This window comes from Vitis riparia, chromosome 11 (assembly GCF_004353265.1).
Source record: "Vitis riparia cultivar Riparia Gloire de Montpellier isolate 1030 chromosome 11, EGFV_Vit.rip_1.0, whole genome shotgun sequence".
Classification (NCBI taxonomy): Eukaryota; Viridiplantae; Streptophyta; class Magnoliopsida; order Vitales; family Vitaceae; genus Vitis; species Vitis riparia.
In genome coordinates, this window is record NC_048441.1 from 13233337 (window position 1) to 13252830 (window position 19494).

The 19494-nt window shown below is 40.9% G+C and overlaps 2 protein-coding genes across 3 annotated transcripts; one reads left to right on the forward strand and one right to left on the reverse strand.

Moving 5' to 3' along the window:
* The first annotated feature begins 112 nt into the window (after positions 1–112).
* On the forward strand, positions 113–6580 carry LOC117924546 (calcium uptake protein, mitochondrial-like). Of its 2 annotated transcripts, XM_034843192.1 has the most exons (8): positions 113–220; positions 307–719; positions 836–903; positions 978–1201; positions 1327–1410; positions 4663–4876; positions 5633–5929; positions 6001–6580. In XM_034843192.1, exons 1-8 carry the CDS (start codon positions 186–188, stop codon positions 6217–6219), a joined length of 1554 nt encoding a protein of 517 aa, XP_034699083.1. In that variant the 5' UTR covers positions 113–185; the 3' UTR covers positions 6220–6580. The 2 variants fall into 2 exon arrangements, with proteins under 2 accessions (XP_034699083.1, XP_034699084.1); XM_034843193.1 differs by lacking the exon at positions 1327–1410.
* Positions 6581–16664: 10084 nt separating this feature from the next.
* On the reverse strand, positions 16665–18438 carry LOC117924622 (protein ALP1-like). The gene has a single exon (XM_034843304.1). The coding sequence runs from the start codon at positions 18288–18290 to the stop codon at positions 16908–16910; it is 1383 nt and encodes a 460-aa protein (XP_034699195.1). The 5' UTR covers positions 18291–18438; the 3' UTR covers positions 16665–16907.
* Positions 18439–19494: the final 1056 nt, after the last annotated feature.

Sequence of the window (19494 nt, forward strand, 5' to 3'; positions counted from 1 at the left end):
TAATTTGAGGATAAAAATTAAAATGTAGTCACTAATTTGATGATAAGCTTTTGCCAAGGAGGGGTTCAATCGGTGGGAAGATATTTTTGTCCAAAACCATTAACCAAATCAAACCAAACCCCTTCAGCCCCTGCTCTTCACACTCTATACCAGTTTTTGGCGGGGATCCTATCAACCAACCAACCATGCGTTGGGAAGAACTCAAGGTCAAACCTCCCAGGTACTCCATTCTCGGTCAAAACGGCACCGCCTTTTTCTCTCTTTCACTGTTTCAGATTCACGTGTTTACGTATTCCCTTTTCCCAGCCGCCGACACCCCGTCCCTCTTCTCCTATCTTCGTTTCTCACACCCGGTACCATGTGGATGGCACCTCTCAGAAAATCCTCACCCTCCATACGCCGAGTCTTGATTGCTCCTTCATTGTTCAACAAATCGGACGGCTCATCACGGCCACTGAGATATTACGGTGGGTCCAGCTACGACGAGGATAAGGGCCCAGACTCCTTACTCAAAATGTTGGTGAGATGGTTGTCATCAGGGGTCCTCATCGTTGGGCCTAGCCTCGGCTTTTGCTATTGTTCGTCTTCAGATGCGACCCCGCTTTTCTCATTCGCTGATTGGTCCAATGTGGCTGCATCCGCCACACAGGATAATGGTCTCCGACACTCTGATTCACCGGACTCCATTCCTGTCAAGAAACCCAAGTACCTCTTTGGAGGTACTTTCCTTTTCCTTGTTTCCTTCAATTGATTCCCGAGAAAATCGAAAGAAGGAAGTTGATGAGTCTAATGTTTCGAAGAAATGATAAATAATGCTGGAGTTTTGCTTTTTCAGATGCATATAGGAAGGAGGTTTATTTTAAGTACGAAAAGCGCATGAGGATGAGAAGTCCCCCTGAAAAGGTATTCATCTTTTTTTCAAAAGAAAAAAATAATAATAATAATACTGAATCTCTTACACCATATTTTATTTGCAGGTTTTCGAGTACTTTGCATCCTTCCGAGCCCCTAATGGGGAGGTATTCATGACGCCCGCTGACTTAATGCGGGCAGTAGTTCCTGTATTTCCCCCGTCTGAATCAGATTATGTTAGATATGGGAGTCTGAGAGGGGAGAGGGTTCCTAGCGACTTACGTTACACCGCTTCACAATTTTTCATGCTTTTTGATACTGATAATGATGGACTTATATCTTTTCCCGAGTAAGTTTTTTCCCATGATTGCAGAACTTAAAAAGATTATTTTTCATTTTTATGTTTTTCATCTTAATCTGTTTGAAATTTGTGCTCTTGGCATAATTGTTTTGTACATAATTTTGTGGCAACAGGTACATATTTTTGGTCACACTACTCAGCATTCCAGAGTCGAGCTTCTCTGTGGCGTTTAAAATGTTTGATCTTGACAATAATGGGTAGGCATCTTGTGCATCCATCTAAGAACAAGACATCTAGATAGCTTCTCAAACAATCATTATTATTATTATTTTTTTTTTCATAAGCAACCAGGAAATATTAGAGATATAGGTAAGGCTTAAGCTAAGTACACTGGAGTACAAAAGGGTACCTAGAGAAAGGGACAAAGACAGGAGTAAACAAAGGAAATAGCCAGCAGGCCACAATTATTTACTCCTGACCAATCAATAAAATGGATCAAAGACAGAAGTCTTTCCTTCTATATGATTCCTAGTATAATCCAAAAAGGAGGATTTTAGCAATTGATTCGTGGATTCCACATCATCAAAACCCCTCCAATTTCTTTTACGCCAAATGGTCTTTTGCCTTTTTCCTACTTGAACCCCATTCCAGCTTAGCAACATCAACAGAATTGAAGACTAAATCACCTGCTGTGACCCAAATAAGGAAAAGACCAACAGAGGAAGCATGTGGTCGATGGATTCCTCCTCCCTTTTACACATGAAGTATCAATTTGCCAAATACACCCCCTTCTTTTCAAGCGGTATAGTATAAAGATCCTTTCCCAAGTTACTTCCCATACAAAAAAACCAACTCTCATTGGGACCGTGGATTCCAAACTACTCTAGCTGGAAAAGTCCCTGTACCCCCTGAGGCCAAAAAAGAATGGAAAGCTTTAACAGAGAACTTTCCATTCCTTGAACTGATCAAGTCATTTTATCCTCTATATCACGCCTAATAGAATGCTTTTGAATTTCCTGTAGAAAGGCTTCCACAATCTCTAACTCTCAATCATGGAACTGTCTTGAGGAACATAGACTCTAATGAATTGGCAGATACTGCCACCTCCAACCGCCAAACCTCCACCGCCTTAGTACCCCATCTTGCCCCCACATATATGTTACCCATGATTCGTTTGAATCGTCAACGGAAAATCAGGTGGGGAAAGACTCTTTTAGCTAGGTGTCACCACACCACTTGTCCAACCAAAACTTTGATTCTCCTCCCATTCCTAACAATGGAGCTGACTTTGCTTTTAAAAACCTCCTAGTTTTTTCTAATAGTCTTCCAAAAGCCAACACCATAACCCTCCCTAAGCACCCAAACGTCAACCTCCTACTTCTTCCCCAAACTTCCCAACAATCACTCACTTCCACAAGGAATCCTTTTCCAAGAAAATCTCCAACCCCACTTATCCAACAACACCATGTTAAGAACAAAGAGATTCCTTTTTTTGGTAGGTAAATAAGAGCAAAGAGATTCCTAATGCCCAGACCCCCCTCTTTTCTTATCCAAACACACTTAAGCCCAGTTCACTAGGTGAGGTTTTTTCTCAAAAGCTCTTCCACTTCACAAGAAATATGTTTGAATCTTTGCAATCCTTAAACTTACCCTTCTTGAAATCAGCCTTACAATTTCCTAACTTCTTGTTTCTTTTTTTGTTGGTAACTCAACTTGTTTATTTATGCTTTCAATGCATAATCAATTAAGAAAGAAATTTTTGAAACCATGAAACATTTACTCATGCTATTTTCTACATGTAGTCCAAGTAGAAAATGACATTTAAATGGTTCATAATACTCATTGAAGAGTAGAATACATAGCCAAACACTGTCTTTAGTTACATGGCCTAAAACTATCAGCCATAATAATGCAGCCAGGCAGCCATCTTCCTTGATGTACACCCACGTTGAACTTTCACTAGGTTTCTAGTGTTAGTTTATCCTGAATACCTTGGGTTTGGGGCTGGGTAACACTCATGACAATTCGTTTGAAGAATTTCCTATAGCATTATGAGGGCTCTATCAAACGGCAGAATACATCTTATCCTCCTTGGAGAACCATTCTCCACTGGTTCTAGGCTGTCCCCCAATCAATCCAAACATGAGATCCTTTCTTTCTTTTTAATTTTTGTTTCTTAGAACCTTAAAAGCAGAGACATACAAATCAAAATGCTCCCTACAGCACAGACAACAGGGCATCTATTAACTAGGTGGAAGATGCAGAGCATGTTTGAAATCTCAAATATTCCCCTTATCCCTACTTCTCCACTATGGACCTTGTCCTTACTACTGCTATCATGCAGTGCTTTACACCCATGTTTGTGATGGGTGAATTGTCTATAATTTCAATTGACCTGTCAACTCAATCCTGAAAATTAGAGTCTCCTTCATTTTTCATTTTACATGCATATAAGCCATCCTAACCTTCTACAGTGACTCTTTATCATCTCAAAAAATCACACCAAAACACAGCAATAGTAGTGAACGCTGGATTGATGAGAAATCTTTTGATGTTTTAGTTATTACGCCTTGTGTTTGGTTCCTAGAAACATGCTTTGCAGCTGTCTCAAGGATCCTGAACCCATGAGATTAAGATGAAAAAATTTCTTCGGAGATGGTATTAAATAAATGACAAAGCACATCCATGGACCATGATGATATCAGACTTGTTGGTCTGGTAATGACAATGATTTTGAATATATGCTGAAATCTGGTGAATCTCATGCTTTAGAATCCTAAAAAGAAACTTTTAGATAATTTTTAATAAGCTTGTGTAATCAATCTTGAATTTGGGATGATCAAACTCTTCATGTTGCATTCAATCCTTGTTCCAATGATAACCTTTTCAGAATCATTAAAAAGTCAAAATAAAAATAAAATCTACAATATTTTGCTTTTTCATAGTTGTATAAGTTCTTAGAAATACGGAACTAAAATTTCACCACCTGCTTACTGCTTCTGCCACATGATAAGTAATGTTCTCTGGCAAAATAAGCCATGTGATACAAACAAGTAATGTACTTGAATTTAGCAATGACAATGTAAACATGCAATCATCTCAAACCATTTGGAGAATCTTTAAAACCAGGCATGAATAGCAGCATTCTTATTAAGCCTAGCGTTTATTATATTGTTGTTATCATTATCTATGAACTTTGAGCAATTTTGTTTTCTTATCCAACCTAAGTATGAGTTGCATGCTGCTCCAATTTCTCAAATGTTTATTTCTTGATTGGGAAAATATTTACTCCCTCAATAAGCATGTTGTGTATGCTTGTCCTTGAAATGTCAAACAAAATACATGGCCAATACCAGGCATAAACAGGGCAAAGATTGTTAGGCTTGCTTGTGAATTTTCCTTTTTCTCAGTCAAGATAGTTGGCCTTTTGGCATTTATACAAAAAAAGCTGCTTCTTATCCCTTTGTTTATTGATTTGTGATTCCTTTCTGGCTTCCATCCATTAAAAGAGAGATAGACAGGGAGGAATTTAGGAGAGTGATGGCTTTGATGCGGAGCCACAATAGGCAAGGGGCTCAACACAGGGATGGGCTACGAATTGGGCTCAAAGTTGGGGGTTCAGTAGAGAATGGGGGTTTGCTGGAGTACTTTTTTGGCAAGGATGGCAAGTCATGCCTTAAGCACGGAGCATTTGTTCAATTCTTAAGAGATTTGCATGATGAGGTATGTTGCCCCTTGCTCTTTCATTCTGGAATAAATCCTACTTTGATTGATTAAGATTTGTGCATTCTGTTGTCTTAACCAAAAAATGGCTTAATTGGACTAAACTCAAGAGAGAATGGCTTCTAATGGAAACCATGCTTAGTGCGCGCTTTGCCAAGAGATGATTATACCAATCCCATGAAATATGCTAGAAGATCAATCTGCCATCCTCTTTGCAAGGAGGGTTTATCCTAGACGTTGTAGGAGAAGCAAGAAGTTACATTCCCAATCATTATGCTGCTACCTCATCTGGTTCTTTTTTGGACCCCTGAAAGTAGGACTCTGAATTTTTATTTTTTTATTTTTTTTCTCGCATTTCTTTTAGGTCATGGATCAGAATAGCACATTTTGGACAGGATTGACATGTTTTTTCACAAGAGAATAAAACAATGCTAGGTATCACAGGTTAGTGTAGTTGAGCGTTTCAAGATTTTCAAGAAATGGCAATCCAGAGGATTGAGTTGGATATTATTAAATCATTAGGAATCGTCAAAATGGCCATTCGAAGTCATTCTTCCTTGAAAGTTATACTAAGCACATTGCCAACCATGCTGAAATGCATATGAGCATTGCTGAAAGATGCAAGTTAAGGCACAACTTGTCAATTTACTGACTTGTTTCCAACAAAGTTTCAGTTTTAGCTATGAGATCAATAACTTCTACTCAAAATCTTTTTATAGTTTTTGAATATTAAATAACATCTTGTGAATGTTCTAGATCTTACGATTAGAGTTCGCACATTATGATTGCAAGTCACGGGGAACCATCTCAGCCAATGATTTTGCCCTGTCCATGGTTGCATCTGCTGACATGAGGCATATAAACAAGTTTCTTCGCCGGGTTGATGACTTAAATGATGAACCACAACTCAGAGACATACGCATTACACTTGAAGAATTCAAGAATTTTGCAGAGCTACGTAAACGATTGCAGCCCTTGTCTTGGGCAATTTTTAGTTATGGGAAAGTGAATGGGCAGTTGACAAAGGGAGATTTCCAAAGAGCTGCATGCCAAGTATGTATACTACACTTTTCTTCTCATGAATAAGCATAATTTAGTGTACTAATGGAGATTATTTGAATAAGGTGTGTGGTATCTCCCTCACCGATAATGTGGTTGACATAATATTCCATATTTTTGATGCAAACCGCGATGGGAGCTTAAGTTTGGATGAGTTTGTAAGAGTTCTACAAAGAAGGGAAAGGGACACCTCACAACCTAGGGAGCCAGGGTTCATGGGATTGCTATCTTGCTGGTTAAGCTGTACAACAAACTGCTCCTCTGGCAACATTTTTCTTAATTGATTAGATTGATGTCCAACTAACTGCTGGTTAACATCCATGGCTCTAAAGATGTTGCAGACTGGCACCAGGAGGCTCCACATGATTTCAACTGCTTTACAGTGAAGGTGGTGATCTTAAACTTCTTATCATCTCAAATGATTTAGTTTGCAGATTGGTTGACAGTTGATGATCATTTTTGTTAACCGTATGAACTCTGGTCCATGGGACTGCAACTTCACCTAACTATTGCCCTTATTGGATTACATGGAACTGTACCTTTTGTTCAAGCTAATGTGTATAAAGTTTTTTTTTTTCCTTTTCTGTACTTCATTAAATTAATCATTTGTAACTTTTATAGAGCTGTCAACAGTTTTTTCATTAATTTCTCAAACTAGGAGTGTTAATTCGGGCTGCCTTGGCCCGGCCCAAGCCTAAATCTTTGGGCCTCGAATGGGTTGCTGTGGGCTTTTTGGGCTAGAGAGATGGCTTAGGCCCAGGTCCGACCGAGTACATTTTCCCAAATCCAAGCCCCAAAGCCCGGCCCTACGGGCAAAATTACTTTTTCTTTCTAATAGATTTCAAATAATATACTAAGCAACACACATTAAATTAAATTACATAACAAAAGTACATTCAATCATATAACAATTTGATGTTGTATAGTCTTATATATCATTATCATCATTAATTTCTGTAGATCATTAATTTCTGTAGTGAGATGGAAGAGAGAGAGAGAGTGAGGGCTGGAGAGAGAGCGAGAGGGAGAAAGGGAGGAGATCCAGCGGAGCTGTTCGCGAGCGAGGGTGAGACATATTTCAGTGGCGAGGAAGCTCGTACTAGCCGATGGAGGAGAAGCTTCGTGGTGGAGTCGAAGACGTTCGAAATCGAGACTGAGAGGAAGAAAGGCAAAACGCAAGTCTTTATTGAGGAAAGGAAGAAAGGGGTTTCCTCGTGGATCAAAATGGGGCTGGAAAGCCTAGGGTTTGTTGTGGATGGGTTAGCCTTGTGTATTGAGGATGTACGAACAGGCAGATGGGTCAGAAACTGGAGGGAGAGAGGGAGGAGCTTCTCTCTGGTGCGGGATGAGAATAAGGGAGGTAGTTTCATCCGTCTGGGTGTAGAGGATCTGGAGAAAAAAAGGTATAATATATTTATCCCCAAAGGAAATGGAGGGAAAGGAGGCTGGATTGCGATGTTGGACATTCTCAAGGCGTTGATTGAGTCCACGGAGAGGAAGGACGGCCAGAAGAAGGAGAAGACGCTGAAGGCTCCATGTGCGGGAAGTAGCTATGCGGAAGTGGTGTTGGGTCAGAAACGCAATGGTAGGTCAGTGGTGAGGGTAGAAGTAAGCCATAAGAACGTAGTCCAAAACCTAAAAAGATTGGATCAGTGCATTGTTGGAGTGTGGGACCCAAAGACAGTAAAGGGGGAGGATTTAAGGAGTTGGGGGAACCAAATGGCCCGTGCGTGGGGGCTGAGGGGTAACTTAGGTTTGGCTAGGTTGGAAAGGGGCAAGGTGTTGTTAGAGTTCGAGAAGAGTGCTGAAGCTGAAAAAGCTGTCAAAATGGGAGGGATTTTGGTAGGGAAGACGATGCTGCGACTGGAAAAGTGGAACCCTAGAACGGGATGTCTATTAGAAGGGGAGGAGAAGAGTGAAGCCTGGGTGAGAATAGTGGGGCTTCCCGTTTCACTGTGGGATCGGGACGTCTTTAGAATAGTTGGAGAGAAATGCGGGGGGTATTTAGCGACGGATTCGCAGACGGAGAGACTAGAAGAGCTGCAGTGGGCAAGAATCCTGGTGAAATTATCCGGCGAGGAGCTTCCTAGCACGCTAGAAATTGGGGTTGAAGGGGTGTGCTACTCGCTCGCCCTATGGTGGGAGGTCAGGCCGGTGATGAAAGTGTCGCCGGCAGAAGAAAAGAGAAAGAAGAGCGATGACGCTGCAAGTGGGGTTGAGGGTGATGTTGCTACACGCGCGGGTAAGCGCGTGGAGGAAGAGGCAGAAGGCGCGAGGCTCGAGATTAATTTGCAGGCTGCTGATGAGACAAGGGAGCAGATTTGTGGGTCGGGTTCCCTTTGGGCTCGGCCCCAAGGCCCAAAAGGGTCGGGTCTGGGGGACCTAGAAGGTGGGCCTGGGAGGCTTGGGCTTTCTGGGCCTCTTCAGGGCTGTGACTTGGGTGGAAGGTCTGATGAGTCTGAAGCGCCTAAGGTCGGGCCGAGTTCCAGTGGGCCGTCGTCTTCAGAAGGGCCTTCGGCTTTTGAGAACATTAGGCCTTTGGAGCCCGTTAAGGCGGGTGGGCTATCTGAGAGAGAAGAGGGCCTTGATCCAACTGGAGTGGCCTTGCCTATTGTGTGGGCTGGCCCAAGTCAACTGAAGGAGGCTGAAGCTGAAGGCTTTCCGTTTTGGGACTTTGAAGGCAGGCGAAGGCAAGAGGAAATGGAGCCCTGTCCAGAGGAAAAGTCAAGGACTGACTGTGCCTTAATTGAAGAAGCATCGAGGTACGGGAGTGTTCCTATCCCTGACTTAATGGCTTCTGCACAATCTCCTTCTTCTATTCTCTTTTTTGGTCGAACCCCGTTGGGGGGTTTTTGCGACTTTTCTCGGGACGATAGGGTAATCTATTCGAAAGAAACTCCTTTGCGTATGCTTCCCCCCTTGGGTCATTCAGAAGAGGAAAATGTGTACAGATGGGATTTGAGGGAGGGCCCGAGTGCCAGCAAGGTGTGCAGTGGTAAGGAATTGAGTCTAGTCATGCCATGTGATGGAAAGGAATGGGAGGAGGAAAATTGGGAGGAAAGTGAGTTAGCCAAGTTTAGCAAATTCTTGGGCTTCTCTACAGAAGGTATGGAGAAAGAAATATTGGAGTTTCTGGTTAAAATCCGTAAGAGAAGGGAAAAGGTCCATAGTAAAAACCTTTTAGAAAAATCCAAGTTTGAAAGGGAATTGAAAAGGTTGGAATGTTCTATTAACTACGAGGGGGGAAAGAAGCAAAAGAATGGGATGTTAGCAGGAGGGTGTCAGATTATGGTGGTTAAATGAAGATTAGAATCTTGAGCTGGAATGTTAGGGGAGCTAATGATAGCTCAAAAAGAAAGGTAATCAAGGCCTTGATAAGGAGTCAAAGAGTGGACTTGTTCTGTCTCCAGGAGACCAAGATCCAAGCAATGACAGAGGGGTTGGTGCGGAGCTTAGGCACTGGCAGGTTCCTTAATTGGGGTACTCTGGATGCCCAGGGGACCGCGGGAGGGATTCTTATCTGCTGGGATAAGAGGGCTTTGGAATTAATGGAAATGGAAGTGGGAAGCTTCTCAATCTCTTGTAGGATGAGGAATGTGGAAGACGGTCTGGTCTGGTTGTTTACTGGGGTTTATGGGCCTTTTTCTAAAGAGGACAGGGAGTGGATGTGGGAGGAAATAGGAGCAATCCGAGGCATCTGGGAGGATCCATGGTGCATAGGGGGTGACTTCAATGTCACCTTGTCAATGAGGGAAAGAAGCAATCAGGGGAGATTAACGAGTGCAATGAGGAGGTTTGCTCAAGTGATGGATGATCTAGAACTCATTGATCTTCCTCTTCAAGGAGGGATGCTTACCTGGAGTGGGGGGAGAAACAATCAGGCGTGGGCCAGACTGGATAGATTCCTGGTGACCCAGAGTTGGCTTGACCACTTCAGTGAGACTGTGCAGTGTAGGCTGCCCAGACCGATATCAGACCATTTTCCTATTGTGCTGAAGGGGGGAGGGTTGAGGAGAGGTCCGTCCCCGTTTAGGTTCGAAAATATGTGGCTTAAAGCTGACGGATTCATGGATCTTCTGAGGGGTTGGTGGCAAGGAATTGAGGTCAGAGGGAGGGCCAGTGTCAGACTAGCCACTAAAATGAAGGTGCTGAAGCACAAGATTAAAGGGTGGAATAGAGAGGTGTTTGGTAGGCTGGAAATTAATAAGAACTTAGCCCTGCAACAAGTGGAATTTTGGGACGGGGTGGAAAGGGAAAGGAGCTTGTCTGCAGATGAAACTGAATTGAAAAAAGAAGCTAAGGACTCTTTTAAAAAATGGGTCTTATTGGAGGAGACACACTGGAGACAAATGTCAAGGGAATTGTGGCTTAAGGAGGGAGACAGAAATACTGGTTTTTTCCATAGGATGGCCAATGCTCATAGAAGGAACAATTCTATGGATAGAATAAAGGTTAATGGAGTGTGGATAACGGAGGAGCAGGAGATGAGGGAGGGAATAGTGAGTGCCTTTCAGCAGGTGCTTTCTGAAGAACCTGGCTGGAGGGCGGATATTGAGGGGGTTCACTTTAAATGCCTTAGTTCCAGTGAAGCTGATTCTCTGGAGGTGCAATTTTCTGAAGAGGAGATTTATGCAGCCTTAATGGGTATGAATGGGGACAAAGCTCCGGGTCCGGATGGGTTTACAATTGCTTTTTGGCAATCAAGCTGGGAGGTAGTGAAGGAGGAGATTATGGAACTGTTTAGAGAATTTTATGTCCAGGGCTCTTTTGCCAACAGCCTTAATTCCACCTTTATAGTCCTCATTCCTAAGAAAGGAGGGGCTGAAGCTTTGGGTGATTTCAGGCCAATTAGCTTGGTAGGGAGTTTGTACAAGCTGATGGCTAAGGTGTTGGCGAATAGGTTAAAGAAAGTGTTAGATAAGGTGGTGTCTGGGGACCAAAACGCCTTTGTGAGGGGCAAACAGATCTTGGATGCGTCTCTTATTGCCAATGAGGTGATCGATTTTTGGCAAAAGAGAAACGAGAAAGGGCTGATCTGTAAATTGGACATTGAGAAAGCCTACGACAGCATTAATTGGAACTTTCTCATGAAAATTCTGGTCAAAATGGGTTTTGGGTCGCGGTGGGTGGAGTGGATTTGGTGGTGCATCTCAACCGCCAAATTTTCAGTCATGATCAACGGGGTGCCGGCTGGTTTCTTCTCAAATTCTAAGGGGCTAAGACAAGGAGATCCTCTTTCCCCGTATCTTTTTGTGTTGGGAATGGAAGTTCTTAGTATCCTAATTAGAAGGGCGGTTGAAGGGGGCTTCGTTGTAGGCTGCAGAATGCGGGGGAGAGGGGAAGAGGAGTTGACAGTTTCCCACCTTCTCTTTGCTGATGACACGGTCATCTTTTGTGAAGCTAGCAAAGAGCAAGTGTCTGCCCTAAGCTGGATTTTGGCGTGGTTTGAGGCGGCTTCCGGTCTTAGAATTAATCTTGATAAAAGTGTCCTAATTCCAGTGGGTGAGGTGGAAGACATTGAGGAGCTGGCTGTGGAACTTGGCTGCAAAGTGGGAGTGCTGCCCACTGTTTATCTAGGGCTGCCCCTTGGAGTTCATCATAAAGCTACCTCCATTTGGGATGGTGTGGAGGAGAGAATGAGAAGGAGATTAGCTCAGTGGAAAAAACAGTATATTTCAAAGGGAGGGCGTATCACCTTAATCAAGTGCACTATGGCCAGCCTCCCTATCTACAATATGTCCCTTTTTCGTATGCCAAAAAGTGTTGTAAAGAGGCTTGAAAAACTACAAAGGGACTTTCTTTGGGGAGGGGGCAGCTTGGAGAGGAAGTCCCATTTAATTAAGTGGGAGGTGGTGTGCACTAGAAGGGAGAAGGGTGGCCTTGGCATTCGGAAGATTGACTCCCTGAACAAAGCTTTGTTGGGTAAATGGGTTTGGAGATTTGCAATTGAAAAGGATAATCTTTGGAGGCTAATGATTGGGGTGAAATATGGTCAAGAAGAGCTTGGGTGGAGAACCAAAGAAGCCCGGGGTACTTATGGAGTGGGGGTTTGGAAGGAGATTATGAAGGAAGCTAAGTGGTGTTGGGAAAATACAAAGTTTAAGGTAGGGAAGGGGACTAGAGTGAAATTCTGGTCAGATCAGTGGTGTGGGGATGAGAAGCTGTCCCACTCTTTTCCACTATTGCATGAGATGGCGGTCGACAGGAATGCAACGGTTAATGAGATGTGGGATCATAGCAGTGGTTCAGGAGGTTGGAATCTTAGATTCCATAGAGATTTTAATGATTGGGAGCTGGATGTGATTAGAGGATTGCTTATTATGCTCAGGGACTTCAAGCTATCTTCAGAAGAGGACGAGGTGCTTTGGAAAGGGGGGGGCCATGGAAGGTACGGGGTGAAGGATGCTTACAACAAGCTGGTTGTTGTCAATGCTGGTGATTTTCCGTATAGAGGCGTTTGGGTGGATAAGGTCCCAACCAAGGTGGCGTTTTTTGCTTGGGAAGCCGCGTGGGGGAAGATTTTGACCTTGGATAGGCTTCAAAAACGGGGATGGCATTTCCCTAACCGGTGTTTTTTGTGTGGGTGTGAAGAGGAGAGTGTAAATCACATTCTCTTGCATTGTATAGTGGTAAGGGCCTTATGGGAAATTATTTTTGCCCTTGTGGGGGTTCAGTGGGTGTTCCCAGAGTTGGTGAAGGAGGCGTTATTAAGTTGGAAAGGCCCCTTTGTGGGGAAGAAGAGGAAAAAAATTTGGAATTCTATACCTTTGTGTATTTTTTGGACGGTATGGAAGGAAAGAAATAGGTTAGCCTTTAAGGGAGGGGTTTTAAATATACAGAAACTCAAAAATTCTTTTGTTTGTACCTTGTGGAGTTGGGCTAGGGTGTACATTGGAGAGGAGTCCTCTTCACTCTTAGGTTTTTTGGAGTGGCTAGCAGCCACTTAGGGAGGGTAAGGGTGCTTGTCTTTTTTGTGCTCTTTTTGAGGCAATTTGTATACGTCCTGTATGCTTGGTGGCCTTTGCCCTTTAATATATTCATGATATTTATCAAAAAAAAATCATTAATTTCTGTAGTTGATCACCCCCATATACGCATCATGATCATCATCAAGTTGCATCACTTCAATATCCACTACTAATTCATCGTTGGTCTTAATATTTTAGTAGTGTTGTCGGGTGGTGATACTGTTGTTGGCCTTAATGTCTTGAGACTAGCGGGTTGAGTTTTGGGTTGGCCCGGTTGGGTCAACACAAAAAAATCTTTGAGCCGATCCTAACTCATAAATTTTGACTTGGGTCGGGTTTTTTTAGGCAAGTTCTGAGTCATCAACCTTTTTCTACATCCCTAACTCCAAAGAGGAAGACAGGAATCAAATTGACATCTTTGGGTGGCCATTTTATAACCCAACATGATGGTTAGGTTAATTAGAAAACCCGAGGCGTGGAGTGTGATGATTGACCCACGCACTCCCTCTTGATTTGGGGGACATTGATTCTGGATAGACAAATGGGCGACAGCTCTTTCAATGGGACACGGATGTAGTATGCCCATAGTGGCAATATTGCAAGAATGTTGGGTTTTATAAGTGGGGGTTACGCAGGTTTTATCCTCTTGTGCAATCTGGCACGCCGGGATACAATGGTGTGCTCTTGACTTTGGGGTCACCAAATAATAATAAGATTTTGAATTTTTTTATCTTATTTTTAGCAACAAGTAGAATCGGAAGGTGGGTCTAGTTGAAGTCTAGTCAGATGAAAATAATTGAAGTCTGCTTTTATCACCACCTAAATCTAATTCTACCAACTTTAGGATAATTCATTCTTTTAGTTCATTTCTAAGCGTTTGGTATACCTTCTTACACCTACTGATTTAGTGAGATATATATATTTTTTTTTGTTCTCTTCCCAAACAAGGAACTATTATTCACTATAACCCTTGTGATCAGATTACCTTTTTTTTTTTTTTTTTTGAAAAATGATATTAATGTTTTATATAAAATTACAAGAAAAACAAAATCCCCATTAAATATAAATTTTGTATTTTGTGGAGAAAAAGTTGTATCCTTGAGGGGAAGATGGAAAAACAGAAGAGGCCATATTGAGCATGAACTCTAGTCCTAAATGTGTCGTTTTGCCTGGAAAAGGAATAATGCAATGGCATTATCAGCCTCCCGCCATGGACAATAGAATCTTGAAAACTTGGGCGACTCCTCTGCTTCCCTCCTACAACATGGTGCCACCAGTTCTAGTACACAAACAAACCTGTTGATAAGTTTACTTTTTAATATATAAATAAGGTTTTATTATTATTATTATTATTATTATTATTATTATTATATGTACATGTTTTTAAAATTTCAAATTATTCTTAAAAATTACCAGATTTGTTAAAGAATTTAGAACATTAAGTTGATTTAAAATTTATTTGTCTTTTATTATTATTTTTTCTGAAGTTTTTTTTCCTTCATATTTTCCTTTTATATTTAAAAACATATGAAAACCTCTAATTTTCTCTTACAATTATTCTCAATATCACTTTGTTTTCAAAAACCATTTTCAGAGAACAGCTGCCAAACTTATTTTTTAAAGCAGTTCTTTTGTTTGTTTTTTTTTTTTTTTTAAAACTGTTTTAAAATCACCCACCAAACAGACCCTAAAAAAACTAAAATGGATACTCTTAGGACCTTTGTTCTTAAAAATTGTCACTGGTTTCGGTTTCAAAAACTGTTAAAATGCGGAGACCATCATTCCCATATTTTTTTTAATGAGATTGGAATAAAATGACTTTTCAAGGAAAATTGACATAAATCAAATCCCTGTTGGATAGACCAAAATGATTTTCAGTGCAAACAGGCTGATCTAGTCAAAGTTGTTGCATAATCCCATGCTTAACAGGTATGTTTTCAAGAAGATTCCTTGGCTAACACGACAAGGAAGTTCAGATGTTCAGCCATTGAATTTCACAAAGAGCTTCTTTCTAGGCTCTGTTCAGATCACTGTGAGTGAAAGGGAAATTAGAGAAAAATCAAACAAAAGAACAAGGAAATGAAAGGAAAATATAATGCATTTTAGATTCTCTACATATAATCTTATACTCCATTATGTAAGCTACCAAATGCAGAAAAAAAAAAAGAAAAAAGAAAAAAGAAAAATTTGCTTTTCATCCTCCATTATTTTCATCTTCCTCCTCTGTTTTGTAGAAGACAGTACACATGACAAGTGAACTCAGTTTTCATCTCCTGCTCAACCAACTCATAATATAGCTATTCTACTTTCATCTTATCAACAGGTTATGTCTTGACCGTCCTCCTTGCAACTCCACAGAGACTCCCACCTGCAGGGGTAACTCTCACCCTAGATTCTAGACAGCATATCTATATTTTTTGAGATCAAATGCTAAATCCATGTGTTGGTCAAACCTCTCACTTCAGTAAAGATGAGCTATGGTATAGGACATGGCTTCCTATGAGTATCTATTGCTAATCAGCCTTCACTAGATGTGTCAAGGCATAGTCTTACTAAAGTTACATTCAATGCCTTCGTTTGGCATTTACCCTTTTCTCTGTTCAGCTGCCATTAAATAAATACAACATATGGGCACACAAGCAAATATATGTGTAACATTTATAGACACAACCAATCAATTCATCATAACCTTACTCTTGATATAACTTTTCACTGTATGCAACTGGGTTGGCTTTAATTCCAGTATAAAACGAAAGTGGCTGCACTCCCATTGATTTATAATTTTTGAAGGGATGCCATCCAAGGAAGCAAGGGACAGGTATGAGCATCAAACAGGGCAAAATCCTCAACAACAATCCAGAGAGTCACTTTTGTTTGAAATTCTTTGGTCATTGATTGCATTTCCATTCAGTTCCACTGGGTTAAAAGTAAAACTTTCATTTATTGAACAAATATGAAATTCTTCAGAAGTGACACAAGAAAGCTACCATTATTGTGGTAAAGAGAACAATAATGGTTCTCTCTACCAGAATAAGAGAACCATTATTGTTCTCTTCACCCCAATAAGAGAAAGCTACCATTATTGTGGTCAGGAGAATGCCTGTCAATATATATATATTCATATATAATGGTAAAGAGAACTTTTATGAGCAAGAACCATCCACGAAAGTGTGGAGATTAGAACTAGGGGTTGGGAAGTATGTATTGATGTGATGTGCCAGAAACATAAAGATACTTCTACTAATAGGTTCTAACAGCACCTACTTCAGCTGGTATCAAGAAAATTTCTTAAATAAATTTGGAAAAGTATAAATTCCAAATTAAACATTATATTTACTTTTGACAGTGTTTCTAGCTGCCAATGAAACTGAGTCATCAGCCTTGTGACCCGGTGAAGATCCACCTATTACCAGCACTCCATGTTTTCACTGGCAAAACCTTCACCATCAGCAGCTGCACAGCTGGATACCTAAATTCCACGAATTTTCTAGTCAAGAAGAATTGCTAGTGTCCTATCGTTCTAAAACGTTTTTAAATGTCTTCTCATCCCAGAGTCAACCTCATACACTTCATAAACCTTTTTATGTATATGTTCCTCTAATCAAAAAACGAATTCTCATACCTCTGGTGGCATTCTTCAGTTTTATAAATCATATTTTTCGGCTTATTCTCACTTGTGTGCTAGTTCAAATACCCAAAAAAGGTAATTAACCTTAAACCGACTATCCAGATAAGCATATGACTACTAGTACCAACCAACATTTAAAGATACAAACAGGGTCAACATCAATAAATATGACATTACAGAAGACATGAAACTAACATGGAAATTGGATATCCTCATATGTAATACAATGATTACACAAGCAGTTTGTGCTTAATGCAATTAAACCAAAGCATGACAAAACTCCTACTCATCCCAACTGAGTTCAAACTAAGATACATTGTTAAGTTTATACAGAAAAATGGGGAGCAACTTCATAAATTCTATAGCATTCATCACCTCACCTCAAGCTTACCCGGCTCAAGTGCGAGGCAAGTGCATCCCTGATCCTCTGCCCACTCTCATTCATTTTCCCTTGGTAAATAGGAAGCTCTCCGTCCTTGGATCTCCCAGCATTTTCATCTGGCAATGGCTCACTACACTTGATTAAAAAATTGTGCAGCAAACACCCAGTGACAATTACAAAAGGAAAGAATTCTATGCACTCCTCTTTCCACCGCTTCGCCAGAAGCTGCCACCGTGCCCGAACTCTACAAAATGCAGTACTGACCAATCCCATGCCTCGACTATGCACGAAATTGAATGCCTGCTCGGAAGAACTAAGACTATCTTCCTCACTTGATCGAACATAGGGTGTTAAGAGCCAGGGCAAAAGGGGAAGGCAGGAGTCACCCAATATGTACTGAGGTATTAAATTGCCATCAGTGAGTTCGAAAGGTGGTCCATTCAGCAACTCCCTCGACTCATCGACACCGCTAAACAATGCGGATTGGTGCAAAATCGTATCGGGTTTGAGCTTACTTGACCATCCAGCTGAGACATCCAAGAACCTCCCTTCTGAATCCACCAATGCTTGTACCATCAAAGCCCCATCTTTCCCCAACAATTCGCCATCAACCCCAAATTTACCGAATCCCAAAACCCCACAACAATTCGGAAGTGATATCCATCCAAAACCCACCACAATCCTCCCTATATCTGACCGAAACTCGAACATATGCCCTAATTTATCATTAACAACCTTACATACAACATAAAAAGCACGACAAGCTCCGGCAGAGTCAAGCCCAAACCGCCGCCCGACGGACCTGTAGGAGGCACCATGGGCCAGGCGGAAGAGTGCGGCGGCGAGGGTGTAATTTGGGGGAAGGGAGGGCATGGAGGCTTGTAGAGATGGAGAGAGGAGTCTGAGCAGGAGAGTGAAGGATGGCTTGGACATGTGAAAGGCGTCGACCCATCGGGAATCGTAGTCAGCGGAGGCGTCGGAGAGGAAGCGCTGGAACCAGCACTGCTGCGGCGGCTGTGGGGTTGGAGGTGGCGGAGGCGGAGGAGGAGCAACGAAAATGGGTTGGAGGGATTTGGGGTTGGGGAGGAGAGAGAGGAGGGTGGAGAGGGAGAGGGAGACGGAGGAGATTTGGGATTCTAAGGTTAGGGTTTGGGAAGGGAGGAGGACGACGTCGTTTTGGAGGAGGAAGGAGTAAGCCGAGGAGGTGGTGGAGGTAAGCGTGGAGAGGAGTTGGGTGAGGTGGTTGCGGTTGCGATACTCTCCTTGTTGGGGCTCCATGGTCTTGCGTTTGCCGGAAGAAATGTTGATTACAGCATTCCCACTACCACCACCACCACCTCCTCCCCCTCCTGCTCCTCCTCCACCGCCGCCGAACATGTTTGGATCAAGTTTGAAAGCATAAACAATGGGCTCACACCTCACTGTTAAATCAAAGTCTCGGAAGGCAATGCGACACTGGTGCTGAGTGGGGCCATAATGGACAAAGTCGCAGAAAATCCCCTCTCTCTCTCCCTCTCTCTCTCTCTCTCTCTCTCTCTCTCTCTCTCTCTTTTTTTAATTTTTTTCCGTTGCCTATTTCTACTCCCAGTTGAATTGGATTTGGGTTCTTTTATTCCTTCGAATTGTTGAATAAAAGAGCTGGTCACATTACATATGTGATATGTTACAGTTGTAACACTTGTCCAATAACCGAACAGGTAACTAACCTGCTGTTCAAACTCAAAGGGAAAGAGTTTTTAAAAGTACTGGGCAATTAAGGCGGGAAATTTTCTTGTGGCCATGACAGCCGACGTGGCAAATCTATCTGTGATCCACTGGGTTCGATGTTGGAACTTCAAACTTGGCTTTTCTTTATCTTATAATCCAAGGAAATTACATTTTTCTCGTCCATATCAATTATAAGGCAATTCTTGAAACTTAAATCTCTTACTATCAACTTAATGTTAAGTTATATTTAAATTATAAGTTGTATTAAATCATTAAGATATTTAATAATTAATAATTCAATTTAATTTTAAATTAAATTATTCTTAAGTAGTAGGCTTAAAACTTATTATCAGATTTTTATTTTAAGTATTAAAATCATTTGATAAATTTAACTTCAAATTTATTTTAAATCATTAAATTAATATATTTATCTCATCAATTTTATCTAATATTTATTCTTATTGGTTTTAAATTTACTTGTTAAGTATCCATATTTAAAATATTATAAAAAATAATAAGATAATATCAAAATATTTACTATAAAAAATAAGTTGTTAATGTAAAGTCATAATTATAAAATTTAATATCATTATATGTGGGCAAATTGAAATAAAAAAAATAAGATTAAGATAACTAATTTAATGGGTGTTCCATAAATCAATTCAATAAATTTAATAATTTAATTTACGTCATTAAATTAATTAAGTATGTTTAGTAAAATAATTTAATGATATAATTTAAAGTCAAAAATAATTTTAAGAAAGAAATAAAAACAATTAATTAATTTTTTTAAAGTTATATCTTCATTTTACTTTTTATTTTCATTTACCCTAATTACCTTCACAATATTTTTTACTACTTCACAACCTCCATT

Excerpts from the sequence above, each read along its gene's own strand:
- LOC117924622 (XM_034843304.1), bottom strand. The coding sequence starts at position 18,290 with ATGTTCGGCGGCGGTGGAGGAGGAGCAGGAGGGGGAGGAGGTGGTGGT.
- LOC117924546 (XM_034843192.1), top strand. The coding sequence starts at position 186 with ATGCGTTGGGAAGAACTCAAGGTCAAACCTCCCAG. Across the intron at positions 720-835 it reads ACCCAAGTACCTCTTTGGAG|ATGCATATAGGAAGGAGGTT; the intron begins GTACTTTCCTTT and ends TTGCTTTTTCAG. Across the intron at positions 904-977 it reads TGAGAAGTCCCCCTGAAAAG|GTTTTCGAGTACTTTGCATC; the intron begins GTATTCATCTTT and ends TTTTATTTGCAG.